The sequence below is a fragment of the Pithys albifrons genome, chromosome Z, assembly GCF_047495875.1.
Source record: "Pithys albifrons albifrons isolate INPA30051 chromosome Z, PitAlb_v1, whole genome shotgun sequence".
Lineage (NCBI taxonomy): Eukaryota > Metazoa > Chordata > Aves > Passeriformes > Thamnophilidae > Pithys > Pithys albifrons.
In genome coordinates, this window is record NC_092497.1 from 8,265,227 (window position 1) to 8,277,463 (window position 12,237).

Consider the following 12,237-nt stretch of genomic DNA (forward strand, 5'->3'; position numbering starts at 1 on the left):
CAAACATTTGCAACAGTTCATTGATGTGAAAGATTAGCAGCAGCCAAAGTACACCCCAAAGGCAGATCCTCACTTGTGCTGCCCAACAGTCTCATGCAGCAGCAGCAGGTGAAATGTTTTCCTTCCCTAAACCAGCCATGCCATGCAAAACACCCTTCATTATCTCCAGCAGTGAGTGCTATGTCCCATCCATCATTACAAAACTGTCACAGAATCAAAGAACCATTTAAGCTGCAAAAGATCTCCAAGATCAGAGTCCAGCCTCTACCAGATCACCGCCCTGTCAAACAAACCGTGGCACTCTGTGCTACATCAGTAATCTTAGCACCACCAAGAATGGTGGCTCCACCACCTCCCTGGGCAGCCTCTTCCAGTGCCTGACATGACAACGTAACTACTTGTTATGTCTGAGACACAATACTCCCTCTGCTCAAAGAAGTTAACAATGGTACTGATGGTTTAAGATTGGTGCTAATAGTGACCATTGAATCTATTCTAAAAATGCTTTTATTTCCTTCAATTTTTATTGTTTCTTCCAATCTTACAGTCACCATCATTTCTAACACAGTCTGACTGGACATTACTGCCTCACAGGGCTCTCTCCTCTGTTTGGCTACAGATTGTTTTATTTTCCTTCCTTTCAGATGTACTGGCTTGCATTTCACTCATCAAAAACCCCATTTGCAAATTTGTTTTTCACATTTTAAGCTACATGTCTTTCTATTATCTGTATAAATCACCTATAATAGCAAAAAGTTAGTAAGTCAAAACAAACAAACAAAAATATACATCTGTTGTTTCAACTGGATCTTGTAAGTGGCTAATCCTAAGCAAAGGTGATGTCTTTCAGTTACCCCAGCCAAAAAGTTGAGAAGTGTATGGAGTTTTGGGTAGGCAAACCAGACCATTTTAGAGGGGTCTGTGGTTTGTATTACCATTCAGAAATACCCTTTAAAAACCAAAGTTGCTTAAAGATATCTCCAACATAAAATGGAATAAAGCTGCACTGATAGTGAGAACTAGCATATAGATATACGAGACTTTTCACATGAAGTTTTGGACTAGACTGTATAGATATACACATATGCTTTGAACCTCAGAGAAACCCAGTTAACACATACACTGGTTTCATTAGCCACACCTAAAACTTCTTTTTAGATTAATCTAGTCTAGCATACAAATTCTTATCTCCTCTGACGGTAGCACTATCATAAAATTTCAATTTCTCCAGCAGCCACATTCAATCACAGATTAGGCAGGGGGAAACCAAAGCAGTCAGTGCATTTATAGCAAACGTGCAGGCCCTAGATTTCAGCAGTACCTTCGAGTTCATTTCTTCTGCAGGTTTATCTAAGTTTTACAGCATTTCTACTATCAGGAAGGCTAAATGATTTGGCAGATTACAAGCACAGCAAATAGCAAAGATTATTTAAAAGACCAGGTGTTGTAAATCAGTCTATTTGACACCACAGTTATATATGCAATAAAGTGAATGAACTCTGCTAACGGAGCACTATCTGATAAAGAGAATACTCCTTGCAGGTATTTAGTGTTTAATCCCAGGATAATGGTTTGCCCTGGTTTGTCTAGGCAACATCAGACAGTATCTGGCTGGAGGCAACAGAGTAGACCTAGAAGGGTTTGAAACTTGCAAAGACAATTTTTCTCACCATTTTTTTGAATCCTAATATTTGAGAGACACAGTCAGAATGCTCAAATCCTATAATGAAACTTTCTCTAAAAACAAGATATGAATTCTTTGCACGACTTGAATAAATGCATAAGTAAAACCAGGCTTAAATTATTATTATTGTTAATACAACACTTAATGGCTTCAGTGAAGTCAAAGTTGCAGAATCAGGCACCCAATAGTCAGAACACTTCAGACAGGGAAACTGATCTGGCAAACTTGGCTTATGAATAGTGAATGCTCCCCTTGTATTGTTCATGCTTCCCAATGAGAAAAAATTCCCAAAAGTTCTGCAGAAGTACCAGCACTGTACATTAAGCCACATACAGGAATTTCTCATGTATAGATGTTCAACCAAGCAAACGAATGCCCCATCAGTGCTAGATGCTTCCACATATTTTATTGATGGCTTTTACCCTCTCAACAGAAGGAAAATGGCACAGGCAACTGTCTCTTTAAGGATGGTGATAATTCAGTCTGTCCTCACATTTTTGGTACATTTGCCAGTGTGCTGGAAAGAGCGTCTCCACAAAAGACTGGAAAATAATCTTTTTTTCTAAGTCTGATTTTGACACTTTTTCATCTAACTTTCATGAGCTTAAAAGTCTGCATGTTTCACCATGGGAGAGGAAAATTTGTAAGGTCTACAAGTTTGGATTAGAAGACTAACTGTTTAGACAAAGTTTGGTGAAAGTAACTTATCATAAAGCTTCTACAAATGCCATCAGGAGAGGGAACACAAAGAATTAGTGTACAAAGCAGGAGCAAGGCAAGGCCATGTGCAAAAGGACAGAGATGAGAGTAGAGAGAACAAACCAAGGTAAGCTTTGAAACTCTCTTCTAATGAAGTTTCACCTCTGCTTTTATTGTAGAACATAAAACTTCAAATACAGCTCAGAGAGCAGCACAGAGATGACCAAACTATCTGAGAGGCAGGGACCACTGGGATCAAGCTGGTATGACTGGATCAGTGTAAAACTGTGACCTGGGTGCCTAAATCCATCCTGCTCAGGCAATGCACAGTGCTGTGACAGGATTGCCTTCATCTCCTCTGCACTACTAACATAGGCTGCTGGAAATTTGGATCCTTAGCCCCTAAAGCCCTTTTGGAAATTTTATTGGAAACTTTAAGAGCATTGGCTCTTAATTAACTATCTAGTAGAGTTTAGAAATTCTCAATGTAAAGGTGTTTTGTAGTCTTATCACTAAGGTAACAGGAAACATCATAAACCATTATGATTCAGAACAGATCATTAACCATTCATACTTTAAAAAGGAAAACAGTACAAAAATAAACACAAGATGGGACACAGTCAAATCCTACATTCCACAGGACTTCAGTTTCACTGCCTGCGCAGCAGGAGTACAGTTCTCCAAACATCTGCAGGGGCACCTTACTTTGTTCTGTGTTTCCAAATCAAAGGGGAAGGAAGACTCTCACATTTTTATGACAAACACACGACTACGGCTGATGCTCTGGGAACTACAAGACCACTTGTTCCCAGGATCGTTGCTGAGAAATCACCAGAAACCACTTGGCATTCTTTCTAATAAAACCTATGGGGCAATCAGAGCTCAGATAGTCCCACAATGTACAGTACCTAAAAAATAGTCAAGATTATGTAAGAGTGATGCATAGAACTCATAAATGTGCAGGGTATGAGAAAGATCAGTGCTCTTGAAGGTAACCACTTAGCATCCTTGCCTCAATTGGTTGAACAATGATGTTTGTTTATTTATTTAGACATTTGGGATATGCCATTGAATTTTTAATGTTTTTTTTTATTTCTCATTGCTAGTAAAATATATTATAATTCTTATACATTGTCCAATTTTTAAACTACACTAATGTATTTTCATATTATGCAGTCCCATTTAACTAATAATATTATTTGTTCCTTCCTGAAAAAATAGCATAACCTCAACAAGTTTGATATTTGCGGAATAGGAATTTCCCCATGAGGCAGCATAACTAAACTTATTAGTCATAAATACTCCAACAGTAAGATATATGTATATTTCTTTGAACAAGCCATGTCAGATATTACTTGATCATTATATTTAGAGATATCTTTTAATTTACAGTCTCTGAAAATTTATTCTTCAACCATAAATGCATACAAAACACATTGAATGTCTCTTTGCAAGGTGATGGCATTTCAACAAAGCATACTGGCAATACGGCTTTGGAGATTAGTAGCTGTATAGGCTTACTTTATTTAACTGTATATACCAGAGGAAATAAAAAGGTTTATTTTTATACTACTGCTTATATTTTCAACATAAAGTTCTGAGTGATTTACTAATGTTACATGAATTGCCTCTGAATTATGGTACAGTATTGTGCCTCAGTACAAAGCCTAACACTATTTTGTATTCATAAAACACCACCTGCCCCTGAGCACTTTACAAATGCTAAATACAGCTAAAAACACATTCAAGGGGTAGGGAACAGACCCATTTTACAGAAAATTAAACAGTTTATTGTTATGATAGAGCAAATATCAAATCCCTGTTTGACTGGAGCAAACAGGGCAAATAAAAGCAGAGAAATAACAGATGCAGACAGGAAGTGGCCTCACTACCTGAAACCTGAAGGCACCACACCAGAGATACAACCTCAGGTTATCTGGAAGAAACAGCTGTGATGATTCATCACCCATGCCCAAGTTAACCCAAGGTCTATGGGCAAAGGGAAGAACCTGACCCAAATTAAAGAGTCCTACCTAATTTCTGCCATCTTTAGTCTTGCATCCACAATTGCTGCATAAGGGATGCTACAGGTATCTCCAGGGCTTGTCCTTTCAACGTCCATATACCAACCTGTTGTCCATAACTTTGACTAACTCTTCCAACCTGCAGCTTCCACAATGCCCTGCGACAGCAAGCTCAAGAAGTTCACTGCTATGGAAAGACAAACTTTTGTTTTCTGTTTTAATCAGATATCTTACTAGTGTTCTAAGTGCTTTTTAAAGGATTCAGTTCAGTTAATCTCTCTTATGTGGTGGAATCTGGTAAAAAACAGTTCCACATTCAGCTTATCCATCACTCCGCAAATCCTGATCATTTTCTCGTTCAGTCTTTCCCAAAGCTTCTTGGTCTCTCCTTAAATGGCAGCTACTTCATCCTGCTGATCAAATTAATTATCCTGTGCACCTTTCCTAAACTCCACTACATCTTTCTTAAGAAGCAAAGACCAACTGACATCAAAACACAGCTACACCAAGACTTGTGCATCAACAAGTTTTGAGAAGTTCTAGGAAGGTTTGAACTTCATAGATCCTAACCACCTGCTCTGAGTTCAGCATCATGTGGGCATGGTGTTGATGACTCTTCTCTAGGTAAATTACAGTTTTATTCACTCAGTTTTGATGCTTTTTTTTATTTTCTTGCTACTGACATGTCATTGGACCACAAGAAAGAACTTAGTATCACCCACAAATTTATTGGGTCACCAAGGAGATTTTGCTGTTCACTTATTACCCACGCCAGGTTACCAATGAAAAAACAGCTCCTGTGGGACCCCATTGATGAATCTTCTACATCATGAAAAATGACTATTAAGTCACTTTACTTTCTGTCATTAAATCACCAGTAAACCCATAGTTGGACTTGTCCTCCAATCCTGTAGAAACTTGATTTCGGTAAAAGCTTTCCTTGTGGAACCTTGGCAAAACCAAATGCATAATGTCCACTGGATCAGGATCCATAGGTCTGAGCTGATACCTCAAAGTCTTTCTTCTCCCTTCTCTGCTCTATGAATATAATACAGTATTTAACGAGCATGCTGTTTGGACCAGCAACTTTGAGATGAATATTTCAAAGAACATTAGAGGCTAATTGAGTAGGAAATGAAAGCTGAGAAAGAGAAGGTGACTTTGCAGTCATTTCCTGAAAGGCCACCACTCAGGACAGGGGACCTTGCCTTTCATGTGTGAACTGCACCTTCAGTGACCAAAACACATCCTGGGGGAATATTCCCAGGTACTGAATGTCAGGGCACCAAAAGAGAAACAAAGAACACAAAGAAGGGCAATTCCTAATGCTGAAACATCAAGAGAAGGAACAAGACCTAAGCTGAGAATCTGAGACAAAGGGACTGCGACAGTCTGAGATTCCCATTTTACTTTCATGCAGGCTGGGACGAGCAGATACTTCACTGCGGGATACAGAGGAGGTAAATTCAACAGTGTTTGATTGTATTTAAACCAGCTCCAGGTGGGGACGTATTTCTCACCTGGAACAGCTCTGAATTTTCTAAAACATCTCAAAGTTTCTTAATTCTTAAAGAAAAAGATCAGACTGCAGAATATTTCAAAGCAATTAAAAAAAGATCTGAGCCTTTTATTTAAAATATATCACAGAACGTAAAACAGAATATATTTATACAGTGTCCTCAGCAAGAGCCTCCTGGAGTGCTGTAAAACCCACACCCACGTAATGGAGAGCTTACAGTATCACAGACTTTTAGAGAGCTCTCCGAGGCAGTATTCACAGAATCATAACCTAGAGAAGGAAAAGACTTATTAGACCATCCAGCCCTCTCCCTGCTGACAGAACTGTTCCCTACAGTGTGCTTCCTCACATTTGTTGCTAACAATCAGCCTCTCACTACTCTCCTCGGGAAGCCATTGCACAGCCAAATATATCTCATGCTATCATTACCATTATTACTTATTTATGGACTATGGTATAACCTAAAGGGCCTTGATCAGGATCAAGGGGACCAACTCTACTACCACTTGTAAGAGCAGTCCTCTCTCCAAAAGAGCACACAGTCAAAATAGACAAGTCAAAGCCCAATGGGAAAGATATAACATACCATTAGGGAGAACAGAATAGCACGGGAAGTGCCACAAATGTTCCATGAATTTTTGCTTCAGAGTTTGGTAGGAGGAAAAGATATGTGTCATGAATAAGAACATGTTTTTGAGAGTCAGCTAGAGATAAATAAAGCGGATTTTCTTCCTCCCAGCTTCACCCTATTACTTGTGGCTACAGATCTGGCATGGTACAAAGAAATTAGTCTTATTTTTTGGTGCAAATATGCCTTAAGTGTTTGAACAACATTATGTTTCTCTGTTCTGCTCCAGTCTCAGTCAACATTTATCTGAGCCACACGTATTTTAATCTTCTCTCATAAATCAATACCTCTAGCATAGCAACAGATTTTGCCACTCTCTTTCCATCTTTGACAATTTTTTTCCAGTAAGCAATCACCCAGAAGTAAGCACCATATCCCCTAGAGGGGGTATACAGAAACAGAGAGGAGATCAGCTCCCTCCAGCACTCACGCAATGCTTCTCTGTGCACACTCAGCCTTTCTGATGCTGCTGCTGCTTCCTTGCTCCACAGGTCCCTCTCTTATGTGTATGTGATGCAGAGAAGTGTATCAACACATCACTGTGTGCTGCAAGACCTAAAACACTGAGGAATTCAATGCCCCATTTTCTGGCGTTACCAGAAGTATTACTAAATCTTGTGGAAAATGGCATCAGAGATTACAGCCTTTGCACAGGAGAATTTGGAGAGAAGCAGCAGAACTGAGTAACAGCACCACACCTTTGCTAACCAAAATGTGCTGTGCTTGGCAGTGTTACAGGACACACCTTCCTCTCCAGGATGATAAAGTGGAGCAAGGAGTTAAAGATGGCTTGGTCTTGAAAGGGGATAAGCACTGCTGGTTTGCCCCTGGCCTTTTGCACACCAAGCAGAGCCAGTGTGTTAAAGGACACCCGGTCCAGCAACAGCATTTCAAAAAACTTGTGTTCTAAGGTGGGGCTGATAAGAGACCTTTTTTCCCTAGTCTTCACCTTCGCTTCACCTATGATAGCAGCCAATCAGCTGTCATTACTGAAAAAAGAGTTACTGCTGCTCTCATTCTGCCTTGCCACACGAACAGGCCATTCTCACTTATCCACTAGTCAGAGACCAACACTTGCTTTTCTCACCTTTCCATACCCATCTCAATGCTCCCAATCTTCAGTTATCCTACCTCTTTGCTCCTGGTAAGTCAGCCTTTTCTATTATTTCCTCATGCCCTGCTGCCTTGTTTTACCAACCTGTCAAACACAATTCAAAGGGCTTCTTCATTGTTTTTGTCATAAATAAATAAATAAAGACATACACACATACACAGAAGAAGAAACACCACAGATCATTTCTTTTAAGGTATGGCTGCAGGCTGCAGCTGAATTGGCATAACTGAAGTTGTAATAATTCTGGAAAGGGGAGGGTGAACAAAGACATGAGTGCTGGGAAGTAAAGAAATCTTTTAAATCAGATCTGCCAGTGACAGAAGAATAATTTAGAATGAAGTTTTTGTATGAAAGAGAGAAATTGCAGAACCATGGAACTACCATGGAGTTTAACAACCACCTTCTGCAATCACTCTGTTTGTATTGTCCTTCTCTCCCCTCCCGCACACCCGTTTCTCTCTCATCAAGTCTGAAAGCTCTTCAGATCAGAAAATGAACCTCAGTATATGTACAGCACCTGGGGCCCTGATTCTGCTGTGATATTACATAATAACTGCACTTCAGAGCACGCTTAGCTTTTATTCCCTTTAAGCACTTTGTCATCACAGCATATCTTCAGCAAGATCTTCACCCTTTATTGTTCTGGGCCAAAACTAAGCTGTCACCATCTTTACTGCCATACGTCACCCCCCTACATCTCCTGCCTTTGCAGCCCTCCTTCTCCATTTTTTGCTCTCACAAGTTTGTCCCCAAGCACACTTCCCCTCAAAGCAAACTCTAATTCAATAAATCATCTTAAAAATTGTGCTTTTTCTTTTATAATGTACTAAAGCCTCTGAAAAAGGGTTGCATATATAAGTCACAGTGCAATTCTGCACCTCCTCTCTCCTGGTCTTGGTGTTGCTCCTAAGTGTGGATTTCTTTTCCATGTTTCATCTCTTCCTCCTAGCATGCTTTCAGCAAAGTTGGAATTACCTTATACCCTAGAACTCTGTGGGAATTAAATAAGAACAATAGCCTTTTAAGGGGCATGGCTTAGGGGAAAAAGAACCCCACCACATACAGCTTGCAAAGTCTATCACCATTTACATGGATTAGCAACCCGCCTTTTTCACTAGCTCAGTCCAAATTCCCAGCCTGCCAGATAATAAATCTAATTTTTGCTTTGGCTGTACGGTCACTGGGAGATCTGCATAGTTTCAGGTCAAGCACTTATAACCATTTTATGATTCCAAAGTTTCTTACCTTGTCATTTAGTTACTGAACTGTGAGCTTTCATTGACTTTCTAACCATTGTGGCAGGAACTGCAACTAGCTGTGCAAGATTTAAAACCTCATTGAGCAGAGGAGCAAAATCAGACTGCAGTACTTTTAAGTATATATTGGGGTGGAATCGTGACCCTGTGGAAGCCAATGGAAGTTCTGCCACCACTGCACTGGGGTTGGCTTTCTTCCCTGCCCTGCTGCCATTTGTTGTATTAGGGTGAGTAAGTATTGCAAGCTCTCTATTTTACACCCTGGAAATACAATGCTTCAGTAAATGCTTGGAAATAGTTGATTTTACCATTCTATTTTCTTTCTTTTTTTTTTTATTTTATCCTGGTAAAATATTTTACATGCAGTCAATTGCTGTACCTAAACCACAACTCTTCCTGTGGATCTGCCTGATCCTCTCCTGCTTGTCAGCTTAATTTCTTCTGCTGTGGCATGGAGTGTGTAATAGCAAATCTAGCACTCAAATTCTTCTGTTTCTTAATTATCTCTGCCCTGTCAGCTATATCAGCGAAAACAAGTTGCCATTAGACAATTCACATACAAGTAAACATCAAGTTGTGATAATATAGAGTCCTGTATTACTGTCATTATGGAAAAAGCTGTTTCAGGGAGGCTTAAAAAATTAAATAAGCCCAGCACTTCTAAATGGCCCAAAACCTAAAGATATCTAAATTATTCTTCAATATCTTAATCATTCCATAGAATCATGATCTTGTATAATGGCCACTTTAAATGAAAGGTTTGCTGCTCTGCACAGTTGCCACTTCCTCCTAATTGTGAATTAAAGCATAATTTAGGGTGGCTCTATGCCAACATGACTAGAAAAATTTAGACACTAACTCTGGTTGAAATAGTGGGGGAAAGGCAGTTAGATTTCTTTAAGTAATAGAAAATCACTCACCAAGTTGTACTTTAAAACAAAACACTACAGTTTGAAGTTGACAAACTGACTTGAATTAAACCACATAAAAAGTGCTTGCACTGTAAATCTTACAGGGCAAAAGTGATGGTAGGTTATCATTCTGTTTATTAGCATGCACTTTGGAGAGTTCAGGGCAAGTATGGATACGCATTCATTCCATTTTATGCTGCACATTACTGAAAACACATTCCCCATAAATAATTCATAAATGCATTGTCTGAAATTTCAGATTCCAAAAATACAACACGGTTTTCAACTTTATGGTTGCTTGGTCTTCAAAACAGAAATAGACAATTGGATGGATGGACTTAGCAAACCTGGTAAGAACCCATCAGTCAGAATTACACTCCAGAGGTAAATGCAAAAATCTCCCAGCTCCTGATCCCTGGATGCGAGGCCATGATGATAGACCCTGTGCTTGTGCTAGCAGTCCCTTGGTAGGGAACATGGAGGAAAAAGACAAAGGGCAGAAGTAACCAAGTAGTGAAGAGCTAATAGATTGAAATTGTATAGAAATCCAGAGGAATTTAAATGTAAAGTATAGTAACAGTCAAAATACAGATACTGGACACACTTTGCCTTGCAAAAAGCCCATTTTTCTCGCCAGACTGCACTTGAGCTCTGCTTGTTGCTCTCAGCTTTTAACTGGTATCACTTTGTTAATAACATAGTAATTGCCATCATTTCTATGCCAGCTATGCTAATGTAAGAGAGGTGAATAGGATCTTGCAGTTCACCTAAAGTCTTAACTCCTGCAGGGAGCAGAGTGACCACAACACCCACTGAAGAAATTGAAGTATGCTTCATAGGCTAGACTCCCTAATGTTTATATGCACTGTGATTCCATATCTTGCTGACATTATATATGTAGCTTATGCTCAGTTGCTTCTTTTTTCTTCATACTGTGCTCAGAAGCTTGACATCAGATAGCAAGTGCTTTTCAGCCAGATTTGCATTCACTTGTTCTACTCACCTCCCAGTGACAGGCACACACAATTTTGGGTACCTTATCTAGAGAAACCTTTGGAGCCCAGCTCCTAATAAAACAGGCCATAATCTCCCTATGCACCAGCTCTTTATCTGAACTCACTCTCTCCAATTTGCCTGAGAACAAACATTGCAACTGAGATCAAATACTTGGCATCCCAACATATTGACTGCTTGGGTGCAGACCATATGTGAAAAAACAATGCTCTCATAAAAATTGTATTCCAGTACCCAACTGCTGTAAAACTTCCTACTCGGCACTCTGATATGGAAAGGTTGGGACTATCTGTCACTCTGTTCATTTCCAGGTGTGCTGAACTCTCTGGGGTAATCTTTAAATCAGCTGAGATTTCATACATCAAAGATGAGGATACATAATTCAAGAGAAGCCACTGAGATAAAACAGTAGCTGTAAAAAATACGGCATGTTGGTGGTGCCTGGTTTAGCATGTCAAAGAGGGGCTGCACACAGCCGGCACCAGAGTAGGTTGTGTGGCAAAGCAGGTAGAGAGGCAGAGTCATTGTAAGCTTCACAGGAACACAGGCTCTGACCAGGTTTGACACTGTGCAAGTACCAGGTTGTAAGGCACCCTACAGAAAAAAACAGCAGTAAGGCTCGGAGCACGAGGCGCTCAGGCCTGGTGTCCCTTGGCTGTAGTCATCGCACGCTAACAACCTCTTTCAAAAACTTTACACAGGTGGTAGGTGTCCCACTGAGATAAATTACCTACTTTCAGCTGCTGAACAGATGGGCAGGGAAGTGGAATTTTAGTTTGTTCATTCCCAGCAGTAACTAGCAAAGATGATCTCGGCCGCTGCAGGATTACTTTTGGATAACCACGCACCTGTGGACAGTCCATGATTCTGTCAGAAACTACATCAGGTCATTAATATGCTACAAAAAAAAAGGCAGGGCATTTAACAGCTCTGGAAATCAAGTCTCCCACTCCACTAGAATATATCCTAGACTGAGAGAGGTCAGAAAGTGTACAGAGAGAGACCTCAGCAGGCAGGAGAAATGGGCCCACAGGAATCTCACAAAATGCAACAACAGGAAACTTCAGGTCCTGTACATGGGAGGAAATAACTGCAAGCACTGGCACATGCCAGATTTGACTGCTCCAAACAGAGACTTGGAGCAGATAACCTCCAGAGGTGCCTTCTAACCTCAGCTACTCTGTGATTCTCTAACAGGTTATTGTTATTCATCAACACAGACAAAAGGGCAAGGACTGATTGTCAAGGACTAAATGCTGACCTACCCCTGCAGCACAGCCAGGTACAAGTCAAGCTTACAATACCAATACCAACCAGGATGCTCCATAAACCAATCAAACATAAAGCAAGAACTTCTACCAAGAAAGGCTTACAATTCAGTAAAACCA

At 40.1% G+C, this 12,237-nt stretch overlaps 1 protein-coding gene across 4 annotated transcripts in view; it reads right to left on the minus strand.

Annotated features, from left to right (window-relative positions):
• The window catches only part of KIAA1328 (KIAA1328 ortholog), a 180,041-nt gene that overhangs the window by 9,170 nt on the left and 158,634 nt on the right, over nucleotides 1-12,237 (minus strand). Inside the window, exon 11 of one of the 4 annotated variants that reach the window (XM_071581063.1) lies at nucleotides 11,663-11,697. The exons of the other annotated variants lie outside the window; for them this stretch is intronic. Coding sequence (XP_071437164.1) covers nucleotides 11,676-11,697 — 22 coding nt within the window. The 3' untranslated portion in view covers nucleotides 11,663-11,675. Of the gene's footprint in view, nucleotides 1-11,662; nucleotides 11,698-12,237 lie in introns of those variants that run through there. 4 annotated transcript variants of the gene reach the window in all.